A 14,940-nucleotide genomic window follows, 5' to 3' on the forward strand; every position below is an offset into this window, starting at 1 on the left:
GCTGGCCCAAGATTTGTTAGGTAGGAGCCATGTAAATAGGAAGGTTCTGATGGTTTCCTTTGTTCCTGGGGCTTCCTCCCTCCAGTTCTGTGGTCCTTTTTCTTTCTCTCTTAGTGACCATTCATGTAGCTAACCTATAGCCTTGTGCATTCCAAGATGGTTTCCTATACATACCTACCCTGCCTTGCCTTGCAGAGTGTTTCATTCCACAAAAAGTAACCTATTCTTCATTTCCTTCCCTTCTCTTCAAAACTGGGTATTTCCTTAGTGATGTGAGTACTAAAGAAAGGTCTCTTAACCTAAGAGGGAAAAGTAAAAAGCTGGAGTTTTCGTGGTTATATTTTTGGGTGAATACTGGTTGACTTCAGGAATTTTATTTTTACCTACAACTTAGAGCTATTTCTCTGTAGCATAGAAGTATAGCAATAGTTAATAAAATATTAAATTAGTAAGTTGCTAAGAATTTATGGATCACTGTATTTCAGTATTCTAAGAGGTCTGGCTAACAGCTGGGTAACCTTACAGAACTCTCCGTCTCCTTGCATACAATCACAATGGAAATGTTTGCAAGGCTTAGGAAGGACACTTTGTTAGCATACTGTCAGGGTTGTATTGGGTTGGTTATGGCTTTCAGTTCTTGCCATTCTTGTTTATTGCTGGTGGTTTAGTTATCCTGGGGCAGGGGATACATATATATTGGTGTGAGTAATATTTCTGGCCTTTAATTTCCCCACTGTTATAAAATCAAATTTATTACAATTCAGGGTAGAAATAATTAATTCCTTTAAACCTAAAACTGATGTTTACGTAGATCCTCTTCCCCAGTTTTTTTTTTTTTAAATAGCTTTATTACTATTACCAACTCGTGTTTTTAATATCAGAAAGTGGAAATCAATGGGATATGTGGGCCCCAAAGGTCTTTATCAAAAAAACTTTGAAAATTACTGTTCCCTTAATGAAGTTGTATATTGACCATTTTAATCATGATATTTGTTAATTTAATGGATGACATTTTCAACTCATTTTCAACTCAGTGAAATGGAAGTACTCAGTGTGAGGTATTTTGGCTTGTTAACCCTTTAATTCAACATTGAATACTTCCTCTTATTATGGAACTGTAAGGTTTTTTTTTGTCTTCAAACTTTTTCACACTGGTTCCCAAAGGTTTCCAGGCTCCATGGTATTTTTCTTGCCTTTTTTTCCTGTCATTTTGACATTTTTAATTGGAATTTGTATATTAAAATAATTTTCTCTAAAAACAAAGATTTGTTTTGTTTTTAAAATGTCATCTCATTTACAACTTCTTGGCAGTGGTTCTCCTCAAATTATGGTTTAATTTGAACTGAAAGTTTCTTGAGGCTTTATTTTCCTATAAATAATCACAAATTCTTACCAGTTGTTTGAAGTGAGTCTCTTAGGAAGCTTTGTTAACCTGTCTTGAGGGGTTTTGTTTTTGTTTTTGTTTTTAATTTTGAGCATTTACATTTAATTTTTAAAAAACCTTTGTCTATAATTGGTATTTTGCTAAGGGTGTGGCCTTTCTTCCAGTTGACTGAAATTAGAGGAAATGATACTGTATATTCACATATAAACTGAGCATTTAATTATAGTTCCTTCCTTCATAGAGTTTTCCAAATAGCATAAGAAGTTACCCACGTAATGACAAGATTATGTTATAATTTCCTAATGGTGACCTTTTTTTTAATCTCTTGTTTTAGGGCAAAGAAAAAGGTGATTCCTGCACCTAAACCCAAAGTGAAGGTAAATATTGAACCAAATCTTAATTAATCATAATTGGGGAGTGTTGAAATATATTCTTAAAATGCAAAGAATATATGTATTTGGCACAGGTGGATAGATTCCATACTTTTAAGAAGGGTGTTTTTAAACTTTGTAAAACTCCTAGAACCATTGTATTTCAGAGAATTAAATTGTAAGAGTTAACCTAATATAAATTAGAAGTGTTCTGTAAAAACAAATATCCTTTAATATAACAAATATGCTTTAAATGCATAGTTGAGATTACAGAAATGTAAGAGAAATCCCTAAGGCCTGAAACAGAGAAAAAGCTGCTGGAGTGTTAATCTGTCACTGAAACTTCGGTTGCCTTTAGGTGCATTTGCTGATTTTCATCCATCACTTTATGGTTTATTTTTAAATTTCTTCTCAGACCACAGCAGATAGGGGTTTCTTGCCTTGCATAGGTTAGGAATTAGACTGAAACTCTGCATAAACCTGGGACTTTCAAAGGATAACATCTTTAGTAAAAGGAAGGACTTGAAAAAAAAAATCCGTTCACCAGCAGAAAGATTAAGAAACTTGGGTGTCTTGGCCCGAGTTCTAGATTAGGGGAAGGAAGTCCTTCCTGAGAATTTTCCCTGGTTTAGGAGTTTAATTTATACTGCTTCTGCAAGATCTGGGGAATCCTCAAGCGTTGAAAATAATGCAAAGGTATTAGATTGGTTATTAACCCAGGGCAAATGGCTTATCAAATTCTCTCTGGAATAATGCAGTTTCATCCCAGGCCCCAAAGGCTTACCACATATATACCATGTCAAATATGAGTTTAAAATATGAAAACACGAGGAAATAAGTTGCTATGAGTGAGAGCCAGCGGAAACATCTGACAGAATTAGATCCTTGAGAAGGGCAAGTGATGGATTTATTGGGTTTAGAACATAAAGGAATTTAACTTGTTTAATATTTAAAGAAGGAGAAGGGACAAAAATACCAAATAGACAAAGCAGAGTTGAAAAAGAATCATGTATAATCTATAGAAGTGAAAATTATAATCATGTGAAAGTAAAATTGTAAAGAAAGCCAACAGCCTTTAGGTTTTAGACTTTCCCCATAGCTTTCATCTTTTTTGAATAGATGAGTTTCTTGGCTTATGAGGTTATGGCCAGTAGGTCAGTATTCGTTACTCTGTGGCCTTCTTAACTTTTAGCATTAGAGGCTCTTTGAATACAGAGTAAATAGTCTTTTTTCTTACCTACCTCATTTGTCTTCTAATCCAAATAATAATGAGCCAGTATTGCATCACATGTGTTGAGTTCTTGCTTTGCTTTGACACTTTATTTGTACACTCCTAATACTCGCCATAGAGTATTGGTTAAATTTTGATACATCTATTCAAGCATATGTTTATCCATATTCTAATAATGACTAGGGTGGTGTAGGGGAATTACCTATTTTGTTTGTGTCTTTGTGATTAAATTACTGTCCTTTTTCCCAAATAGAAAAACTATATTGCTGATTCGTGTTTGCCCTACCACCCCTCAAATACCTATTTTAGTTACAAAGGTAATATATGGAAATACAGAACAGTAAGGAGAAAAGTAAAAGTCTCCAGGAAAAAAAGCTCTTCCTTTCTGATACACAACCACCATCCCTCCTTCTGGACCTCTGTCCTTGCCAGCCCTCCTTTGAGCCATCCAAACAGTCATTCATTTATTCAGATTTAATTGCCATTTTCTAAATGAGATAACCTGCTTTTTAGACTCATTTATATACTCTCTGGACAATTATCTCTGCTAGTATAAATTTATATAGTATTCGTGAGTAGATTTAACATTAGAAGAAAAAAATTAATTTAGGGGCACCTAACTGGCTCAGTCAGAAGAGCATATGATTCTTGATCTCAGGGTTGTGAGTTCAAGCCCCACATTGGGTCTAGAACTTAAAATAAATAAATAAATAGATAGATACATAGAAAGGAAGAAAATTAAAAATGAAACCAGTTTATCCTTAAAAAAAAAAAGAAAAGTTACTTTAAAAAGCAGTGTTCTATTGGTAGTGTTACCATTATTATTCCAGGACATTCCCCACCCTTAGTTTCTGTTCTTTCTAAATAAAAATGGTATTTTCACTAATCATAACTTGGATGGATGGCATGTCAAAGCAAACGTGTCTCATATGTATTACCCATTCATCTTAACAGACAATTTTGAACTTAATGCAGTTATACTACAGAATTCTGAGAGGTAGTGGAGTTTTCCATCAGGGCTTTTAGAATAGCAGCTTAGAAAAATTGCTGAGGAAGTTAGAGTTTAACAGCCTTCTTAACAGCTTCTTTACTGTAATACCTTAGAGGGTGATGGTAAAGACACTTCCTCTCCATTCTTTCCCCACTATGGTTAAGGTAAGTGCTGTGGTTATATAAACTGATGTGGAATTCAAGACTTTGGGTTTAGGTTTACTTGGATTTCTTTTTAAGAAACTAATCAAAGAAATTTTGAAGTGGTTTTTATGTAATAATTGTATTTCTTCATTATCTTAAAAATGACATGAGTCAAATTTATATTTGCCTTTTAAGGGAGACAACTTTTTTTTTTTTTTTAAGATTTTATTTATTATTTGAGAGAGACGGAGGATAAGGGAAGGAAGTGCAGAGAGAGGGAGAGCTCTGCTCTGAGCTCGGAGGCCCATGCAGGCCTAATCTGAGGGTTCTGAGATGGGAACCTAAGCTGAAATCAAGAGTTGGAAGTCCATCCAACTGATACATTACTCCCAGGCACCCCGAAAAAGTTACTTTTTAATTCTTTTGCTGTTTGAATATTTTAAACTAGGTTCTAATTCTCTTTTCTCTTCCTTGAAACTTAAATGTTTTGAAAAAAAAAAAAATTATCTTACGTATTCAGAATTTTAATTCCCATAACCTTGTTTTCTTAGTGTACAGTGCCTTGCTCATAGTAGATACTTTAGTAAATATATGTTGAATAAATTAAAATGACCATAATGAATAGAAGACATAGTTGAAGTATGCTTGGATTGAGTCCCAGTTTGAATGTACCATTTTCTCTATGTATTGGCTCTGGGTGGCTAGGGCACCCATGGACAGGGCATACAGAGGCAGAAATACAAGGAGCAGAAAATGTGGGTCAGTATCCCAGCAAAAACCATACTACATTAGGAGGATAGAGTCTTAGGATAAAGGCAGAATTTCTCCTAGGTACAAGGAGAATAAAAAGAGTATAGTCCCTGAACAGATGGATTTGGATCAGTATCGGATGCACACAGGCTGGGGTGAGGAAGGATTTCACCAGTGATGCAAGTAGTATACGAACATTCCTTTGGCTTGGTTTCACGGCTTCTTAGAAGAGCTCACTAAGGTATGGCAGCTGTGTGCAATGTATCAGATGCTTATGGCCTAAGAGCTCTGTCCTCAAAACCGTTTCGGTTTTTTCAGTCTAAAGATTTCCAGTAGAATTTTAATCATTGTGAGAAGTTCTTTGTCCTTTTAAGACTTACACTTAGTAGTTTATTTAGACTATACTTAGTAGTTTAGTTTATTAATCATTTAATTTGTTCCACTATAATGCTGTTTATGCTAGGAGTATAGTCCAAAAAAGGACCAGAAAACTGCATCCTTGGCGGCTTCCGTTGGTGGTCCCTCAGTGAGCTCTAGCACATCTGCGGTGGCCTCTGCCAGCTCTAGCTCTACACCAGCCCAGGAGACCATCTGCCTTGATGACTCACTAGATGAAGACCTTTCTTTCCATCCACCTGCACTGGATCTTGTTTCTGAAGCTTTAGCTGTTATCAACAATGGGAACAAAGGCCCTCCAGCTGGCTCAAGGATAAGCATGCCAACTGCAAAACCTCGCCCAGGACTGAGAGAAGAAAAATTAGCAAGTATCATGAGTAAGTTGCCGCTGGCTGCTCCTAAAAAACTAGATTCTCCTCAGACTGCACATTCATCCAGTCTTATTGCCGGTCACACAGGGCCAGTACCAAAGAAACCCCAGGATTTAGCTCATACTGGCATCTCTTCAGGCCTTATCGCTGGTTCTTCAATTCAGAACCCTAAAGTTTCCTTGGAACCTTTGCCAGCCAGGCTGCTTCAACAAGGACTACAGAGGTCGAGTCAGATTCATGCTGCTTCCTCTTCACAGACCCACGTGTCCTCTTCTTCCCAAGCCCAAGTTGCTGCCTCCTCTCATGCTCTGGGAACACCTGAGGCCCAGGATGCTTCTTCGTTAACACAAGTAACAAAGGTGCACCAGCATTCAGCTGTCCAACAAAACTATGTGTCTCCATTACAAGCAACCATTAGTAAATCACAGACCAACCCAGTGGTGAAATTAAGTAATAATCCCCAACTTGCCTGTTCATCCCCGCTTATTAAGACTTCGGAGAAGCCACTCATGTACCGCCTTCCCTTATCGACTCCCTCACCTGGAAATGGTTCTCAAGGGTCCCATCCCCTGGTTTCTAGGACAGTACCCAGCACCACTACCTCCAGTAACTACTTAGCCAAGGCTATGGTGTCACAGATGTCCACGCAGGGTTTCAAATCTCCCTTCTCAATGGCTGCATCCCCCAAACTTGCCGCATCTCCAAAACCTGCCACATCTCCTAAACCCTTGCCCTCGCCTAAGCCTTCTGCCTCGCCTAAGCCCTCTCTGTCAGCTAAGCCTTCAGTATCAACTAAACTTATTTCGAAATCCAACCCTGCTCCCAAGCCTCCTGTACCCCCAAGCTCTTCCAGTCCAAATGCACTCGTAGCCCAGAGTAGCCACTCCAGCGGTAACAACCCAGTCCACAAACAGCCCAGTGGGATAAACCTCAGCAGACAGTCGCCCACCTTGAATTTGCTGCCCTCCAATCGCACTTCAGGCCTTCCAGCCACAAAAAATCTTCAGGCCCCTTCAAAGCTCACCAACTCCTCGTCCGCTGGAACTGTTGGGAAGAATAGCTTGAGTGGCATCGCAGTGAATGTACCTGCCAGCAGAGGTAGCAGCCTAAACTCAAGCGGAGTGAATAGGACTAGTCTCTCTGGGGGAACAGGAAGTGGAACACAGGGTGCTACTAAACCGTTGTCTACTCCACACAGACCATCCTCTGCCTCAGGGTCTTCAGTGGTAACAGCCAGTGTGCAGGTATGTATGTTACATACGTTCGTGGGATAAAGTGTAAGATTGTGTGATCTTCCCTTTGAGTCTGTTCAATAACTGTGCTTATGGGTTGTCCCTAATAGCTTATTACAGCTTGTGGCCAAGGAATTTCCTGATGTTGACATCACAGTACTGGGGATAGTTGGTGGGTGAGGTTTTTGTTGGGATGTGGATTTTTTTTCCCCCCGGTAAAGTAGCACATACGTACTTCCGCAATTTTTGAAAAACACATAACGCATAGTTAAAATGATATGTTGTCAGAGTCCAGAACAAAGCAGTAACTTACGAAGTTAACATACCCTCACTTTCTTCCTCTCTCTAGTCCCCTTTCCCCTGCCAACTTTTTGATTTTTGTATTTAATCAAATTTGTACATACGGGTTTTTCTTCTTTAGCCATTTGTCTTCAAATAAACTTTTTATTTGTCATGAATTTTGCAGTTACTCATATATAATTCTTTATGTCAAATTACCATCAATAATCCTTTTATTCCACCGTTTCCCCATTTTAATTTGTTTATCTCACAGTTAGAGGGAGTGCCTCACTCAGAGTCTTTTCAAGAAGGCTAACACATACCTATTTTACCTTAGCATTAGCATACCTGATAATTTCTGACTGTCACCCTTAAGTATATTGACTTCTTGGGTTCATTAACTGTCTCCCTCCCTATGTTGTATAAATACTGTTCCACTAACCTTTGCTTAGTATTGAGGATTATAGGAAGTCTGAGGCCATTCCAATATTTGTTCCCTTGTTTGTGTTTTCTCTGCCTAAATGCTAGTAAGGTTTTCTCTTTTTCGTTGAATTTCAAGTATTCTCGAATTAGGCTAGATTTTAATCTGTAAGTTTATAGCTGGTGGCTTTTTCAGCTCAAGAATATTTTTTTCAGTGATTGTTTCATTATCATTTCTGATCCATTTGACCTAGGTTTGTTGAGAACTCTTTATCCTTCATGTTTTGTCTCTCTCCTTTCTATGTCATCTTCTCTGCCATTGTTTTCATCTTTCTGCCACTCCCTGTATCCTGAGACTTGTCAGATTTGTCCTTCATGTGACCAGTTTGATTCTTAAAGATTCTTCTTCCCTGTCCCCCATCCCAAAAAGTAATACATATTCACGGTAGGCAAATACACAAAAAAGAAAAGTCCCCCATTCCTAGTACTTTTTTGGATTCTTGTCAAGAAAATGGGTTTCACATAATATGCTGTTTCATAACAAGCTTTTAAAAAAAATACATAACATGTTATGATGTGTTCTTAGGTTCCAAAGTGTTTTTTGAAAACATGACTTTTGTTGATTTGTGGAATTCCGTTGTCTTAGAAAGTGTTCTTTTTACTGCTTCCTGTTGATGTGGAATAGGAACATCTAATGAAAGAATTTTTACCTTGGTGTTTATAGATGTTTTCTGCTATTGAGTACAAACAAAGCATTAGTATTCATAAACATATGAAACCCAGATCATTACTTTGCCATTACGGTAGGCTTAGTAATGAATTCATTTATTCCAGAACTCTAATATTTTGTTTTTAATATTTTATTTATTTATTTGATAGAGAGAGATCACAAGTAGGCAGAGAGGCAGGCAGAGAGAGAGGGAAGAAGCAGGCTCCCTGCCGAGCAGAGAGCCTGATGCGGGACTCGATCCCAGGACCCTGAGATCATGACCCGAGCTGAAGGCAGAGGCTTTAACCCACTGAGCCACCCAGGCGCCCCTCCAGAACTCTAATATAAAACAAAATTCAGTTAACTGTTACTTTACTAGTTGGAATCTAGTACTCACTGATGTTTTATCTGTGTAATTTTACTTTCATCAAAAATGAAATAAAAAAAAAACTGATTAGGGATTGTATGTAAAATTTAAGTTATAACTAACGTCTGGAAGTTAGTTCACATTCCTTTTTGTATCACCTTTATTAAAATATTGACCATGTTTAACGTTAATCCTCAGTTTGAGTAAAGGAGAGAATTATAACAGAAATTCAGAATTATAACATTCCTGCCACATGGGTCCTCCTTCCCAGCATCAGTTACTTCTACAGTCAAATGCTCTACCCCTGAGCTATACCCCCAGGTATATCAGTTACTTCTAATTCTCATAGCTTTTTCTGTGTTTTTAAATATTAAGAATGAATGGAAGACAATTATTCATTTTACTATTATCTCTTGTCATGATAAAGCTTTTAGCTGTGTTTATACCTTTGCCATTCTCCTAAAAGAATAAAATTACAACTTTCGGTTAAATCCATGACTATGTAAAGTATTATCTCTGTTGAGTTAAACCATAAACTGTGGTTTCATTTGCTTTCTTATTTTAAGTTTTTGGCTTTTTTCCTCAAGAAAAATGCCTTTTCCCCCCTTTCACTTTGAATTGAACGTTAAATCTTTATCCTTTGTCATCTCCAGAGTCTCTGAGTTCTGTTCCCCACCTCTGCTGCCACCCCTCACCCTTCCCTTTCCTGCCAGTCCTTCTTGTATTTGATCATCTACCCCAGGAGAACCTAGATGCTTAGCATACCAATTCATTTCAGCAGGGAACCTATATGGCAAAATTTGTATTTCCAAAAAGTTAGCTCCTTCCTTCTGGTTTTCATCCTTTACAAAATGACTATGATTTGAAGGCCTTATTGATCCTGCCTTCAGATCTGATCCTTTTTGTTCTGTCTTACTGGTTTGACTGAAGAAAAGATCAGTAATTGAATAAGGTTTTTTATAACTTTGGGAGAACCTGTGGTTTGTTTTTTGTTGTTGTTGTTTTTGTTTTTTTAACATAGCCTCTCATTGAAACCTTTTGGTCTCTAGATCGTGTCTCTCTAGAACTCTAACACTAAAAGAAGATTCCCTGTCTGTGCCGGTAAAACATTCAGCACCTGTCTGAAAGACATCTTCAGCTATCTGTTGTTCATTTGCGGAATGAAAAGGACAGGTTTAACAAGTTAAAATCTTTCCGGGTTCAGATTATTACCTTTCCCTGCTTTGTATTTAATAACTTCCTGCTCAAGGCTTTCCTCTTCTTTCTTGCCCTTCAGCTTAACTGATGTTCTGTGAATCCTGTCTTTGCCACTTTATAATTCCCAAAATAATTCACTCCTTAAGCAAATGTTTCTGAGGTATTTACTATGTGCCAGGCACTCTTCTAGGTGCTGGGGAGCTAGGGTAAACCCCATACTCAAGGTCTCTTCTGTCAGGGAGCATATATTCTAGGTAGAAAGATAAAAACAAATTTTCTTTAAAAATGTTAAGTGTTATGAAAAATTAAAACAATAATATGGTAGAGTGTGATTGCTGCTAACATAGGTAAGGGATTTGGGGACAGCCTCTTTCAGGTGATAACATTTGAGCTGAGAATTGAATAAACAGTCATTTGGAGATAGGAGGGAACAAACAGTCCAGGCTAGAGAGGTGGTAGGTTTGAAAACATGGAGATAGGAAAGAGCCTGACATGTAGGTATGCATGGCTGGACTAGGGAGAGATGGATAGGTGATGGGGTCTGAGATCAATCAGAACCATGTGATGGAGGACCTTGCAGGCCACAATAAAAACTTGGGGTTTTAATCTGTATGCAGTGGGAAGCCATTGGAGGGTCTTCATAGATTTATATTTCAAAATATCTCCCTGGTTTTTGTAGAGAATGGGGAGGTGGTTTTTTAAAATTCTCTCTCTCTCTCTCTATATATATATATATGTACCTGCATATATATATACACACACATATACATCCATGCATAGATATGTAGAACACCCACCACAGGAAGAGCATGGTTTTCCTTCATTTTTTTCCCTTGGAAATGAAATATGTAGGTCATGGAAGTATGTTTGATTATGGAGCATTATCCTGAACTGTTTGCCTGTTTTTGGTTGGCAGCTTCTCCTCTAGGCTTCTGGATGATATCAACAGTAGGATACCCGACCGACTTTTGAAAGGTCTCCATCTTATAGGGAGAGAGAAATTTGTGAACGCTATGTAATATTTAGATAGTCTGATGTTTCATTTTGGATTTATAAACAAAAGTGGACATGGGAGTTTTTTGAAAATACAAACTGTTACACAGTTATGGCATGACATCATTTTTGATTACTCACTTAATTTGGAAAGTTGCCCTAATTTACATTTTCCAGCTTTTTTTTTTTTTTTTTGTTTTTTTTTTAAAGATTTATTTATTTATTTGACATGGAGAGATTACAAGTAGGCAGAGAGGCAGGCAGAGAGAGAGAGGAGGAAGCAGGCTCCCTGCTGAGCAGAGAGCCCGATGCGGGACTCGATCCCAGGACCCTGAGATCATGCCCTGAGCTGAAGGCAGCGGCTTAACCCACTGAGCCACCCAGGCGCCCCTCCAGCTATTTTAATACTTCACTTAGCCTTCTCCAGAAAAGCTTGAGTTCTCCTTCTTAGCAGTACTTAATGTTCCTCTGTAGGGGCCTCCACTTGGGGCACATGGTCTTGGAGTGTGTGCTTCATCTTATCCTGAGATTACAAGAGAATTATGATTTTAAAAAAGTTTTAATTCTTAAATTGATGCAGGATCCCTTCTATCTAAGTTGCTTCAAAGTGTCCTTATTTCTAATTTAGTAATTCTTTCCAGTGCATCCATTTTGTATATCATAGTTGGCTCTCAAGACTAGAAAATAGAATAGTGTCCAAGTCTAAGCATAAAGTAATGAAAATTTGTACTTAAGTGTTGGAGGAAGTGGTGGTTAAAAAAAAAAAAAGAAAAAGAATGGGTATGTTGACAGTAAGTTCATCTTGTCCATTTTTTTATGATGTCTAAAAACTAAGGTTTTAAGCCCTGATGCCCAGAAAGAACGAGACTATTAATGATAGCTGTTGAGCTATAAGGTGGGGGTCACATGATTACAGGAGCTGCTGAGTTCAGTTGTTGATGAGTGTTCCATAGCCAAGTGCCATTCCTCCCTGAGCTTTTAGATTTACAGAATTGAAACCGAGATGAGGATATAAATTTGAGAGCTAACAAAGGAAATAAAGGAAGGGAAGGCTATTAGAGAAAGAGTAGTGAAACCAGATTTAAAGCCTTCCGGAAGGTGTTCTTCATTTTTTGTTTAGCAGTGGCATGGACTGTTCAGTATAAGAAATATATATGCTGTGGCATATAGGTACGGGAGGATCACTTAAATTTTTTCTCATATATTAACTAAGAAATAAAATGATAAGCCCTTTACTAGTAATGTTTACTGAAGAGGAGTGAGCACACAAAATAAACCTGATGATAGTTAACATCGATTACTGACTAAAATTTGAAGAATTCAGTATTCTTGACGGAATTTAGAACTGTAAAAATTTCGGCCAGGGAAACTTAGAATTGGTAAAATAAGACTACAAAAGAAAAGTCACAGTTGCACAAACAATCATAGATAATATCTGATACTGAGACAATTTTATTGTAATGTTAGTTGATAAGTACATGTAGAAAAGAAAGTCAAAATGGGAAAAGATTATTGCTGAATAGAAAATTGTTCAAAGAATTAAATTAGCTTAAGGAAGTGTACGTAAGTAATTTCTTAGGGAAAGTTAGTTAATGTTAGCGTATTTCTGATTTAAATGTACTTTTCTTACACATGGCATCAAAGCCCAGATAGAGGAGTGTTAAAACACCTTTTACTGTAAGGAGTCTTTATGTTCAGAAAAGTAATAACATGGAAACCAGCTTTCAGGGGTTAAGGAGAAACTAGGTAATGTGGGGAATGGAGGGTATCATTTAGTAAATTTGATTAACAAAAGGAATACAAATAAGGTTGTTTCTAGGGGGTGAGGAACAGCCAGGAGTAACTGTGGTTGTTTAAAAAAAAAAAAATGAGGTCTCTGTGTATGACAAGACAGAGGCAACTTGGAGAAAGGTATAATACTCGATATTTGTACCAGAAAGTTCGGCATAGGAGGATTCATGGCATAGGTCAGATGGTTAGTTTTGGAGGAGAGGCAGTTAGAGCTAATAAAGGAATAGGAAGAACATCTGGATGGCCTCATTTCTTTAAGGTGTTATGATGAAAGCAGTGGGTATTGTGTTACAGGCTCTGAGAGGGTCCTCATCTAGAACACTAACCCCATGAGTTGTATCAGGAAAGATGGTAAAACAAACAGTGAAATTACCAAGCATTTTCAAAGACCAAATTGAAATTGTTATGGAATTAATGACCCATAGTTCAGATGGAGGGCTTAGGAGCAAAAGTGGAAAAGTGGAAGTCTGAGGTGAGGTATGAATGAACGAGTGGTAATACTGGCTTTAAAATAAGGAGTTTAAACTGGCAATGAAGAGCCGAGTAGAGAATGAATTTCTAAACCAATATGGGTAGCTCTTAGAAATGTATTTTTCACCTCAGTCTTCATTTTCTGTCTCCTAACGTTTCTGTTAGATATAGGACACAGTCTTACGCCCATAAGGATATTAGATAAAATAAATCAATTCAGGTTAAAGATTTGATTTCTTATGTATTTTGACCCCTGGTTTCTGCAGTCCACAGCAGGAGCGTCATTATTGGCTAATGCCTCACCTCTGACTCTCATGACATCACCTTTGTCTGTAACAAATCAAAATGTGACTCCTTTTGGGATGCTGGGTGGCCTTGTTCCAGTGACCATGCCCTTCCAGTTTCCCTTGGAGCTACTTGGCTTTGGAACGGACACAGCTGGAGTGACAACCACCTCGGGATCTACCTCAGCCGCTTTCCACCATAGCCTAACTCAGAGTAAGTGGGGCTCTTGGAGTTACTGGGCTTCCTAGTGTGACAGAGCAGGAAACCTCATGACTATTCCCATTGAGAATAGTCCATGTGGAGTTAGTGAAGATGACAGAATTTTTTTTTTTTTTTAAGAAATGCAATTTATTTCATTTATATGTAAGTCAAATTACTGGAATCAGATTTTATTAACAGTTCTTAAACGAACCATCTATACCACATTTCTATCTTAATGAAACTACTAATAAAGGGAGTCGTAGTTGCTGGGTTATTTGCATACACATATTTTTATACATATAAATTTTTCAGTGTGCTCTAGTTTAAGAAAGACTCTGAAGTCAGGGGCTATATCGTACATTAGATAAATATCTTTATTTTTGATCTAAGAGGGCTCAAATCTTAGGTTGAAGATTACTGACAGGTCTGTTTTTCTCTCAGATTTACTAAAGGGTTTACAGCCAGGAGCTCAGCATGCAGCAACACTTTCCCACTCACCTCTGCCTACACATTTACAGCAAACATTCAATGGTAAGAAAGCCACCTATTTTTTCATCTTTTAATATTTATATAGATTTATAAATCGGATTACATACCTTTTCTGAAAACTGAATGAGATGACAAAGGTTGGAAAAAACAGATTTTCATATGACTAAATCCTTATTAACAACAAACTCCTTATAAGAAAAAGGAAATAGGTATGAGACCTTTCGTTACATGTGGGAAAAAAAAACCTTTTGAAGACATGTGTTTGCTATATGGAAATGAGGACAAAGAAGAGGATTCCTTAAACAGTGTACAAAAGTCATGTCCACTGATTATAATAATTCATATGTATCGAAGGTTTACTAAGTGCCAAGTGGTCCTGTGACTACTTAATGTATTAGCTAATTTAATCCTTCTAACAGGCCTGTGAGTGAGCTAATGACAGCCCCCAGTTTTATAGATCAGGATAATCCTAGGAAGTGAGCTGAAATGCAAATCTGGACAGTCTGACTTGACCGTCTGTATTCTTTTTTTTTTTTTAAGATTTTATTTATTTATTTGCCAGAGAGAGAGAGGGAGAGCGAGTAAGCACAGGCAGACAGAATGGCAGGCAGAGGCAGAGGGAGAAGCAGGCTCCCTGCCGAGCAAGGGCCCGATGTGGGACTCCATCCCAGGACGCTGGGATCATGACCTGAGCCGAAGGCAGCAGCTTAACCAACTGAGCCACCCAGGCGTCCCGATGGGCTGTATTCTTAACCATTCAACTTTTCTGTCTTTTAGCAGTGATTCAATCTATATGATCCAAATTGTATGCATTAGATACTTGCCGGCCAGCTAGATCCGTGTAAATCTGAGATTAGGGATTAGACGCT

At 37.7% G+C, this 14,940-nt stretch overlaps 1 protein-coding gene across 3 annotated transcripts in view; it reads left to right on the forward strand.

Moving 5' to 3' along the window:
• The window catches only part of UBN2 (ubinuclein 2), a 100,139-nt gene that overhangs the window by 60,790 nt on the left and 24,409 nt on the right, over positions 1-14,940 (forward strand). For 2 of the 3 annotated variants that reach the window (XM_059171985.1, XM_059171987.1), the window contains exons 13-16: positions 1,719-1,761; positions 5,334-6,881; positions 13,363-13,594; positions 14,024-14,113. In XM_059171985.1, coding sequence (XP_059027968.1) covers positions 1,719-1,761; positions 5,334-6,881; positions 13,363-13,594; positions 14,024-14,113 — 1,913 coding nt within the window. The remainder of the gene's footprint in view (positions 1-1,718; positions 1,762-5,333; positions 6,882-13,362; positions 13,595-14,023; positions 14,114-14,940) is intronic. The other variant, XM_059171988.1, reaches the window with a different exon arrangement.

This window comes from Mustela lutreola, chromosome 4 (genome assembly GCF_030435805.1).
Source record: "Mustela lutreola isolate mMusLut2 chromosome 4, mMusLut2.pri, whole genome shotgun sequence".
Classification (NCBI taxonomy): Eukaryota; Metazoa; Chordata; class Mammalia; order Carnivora; family Mustelidae; genus Mustela; species Mustela lutreola.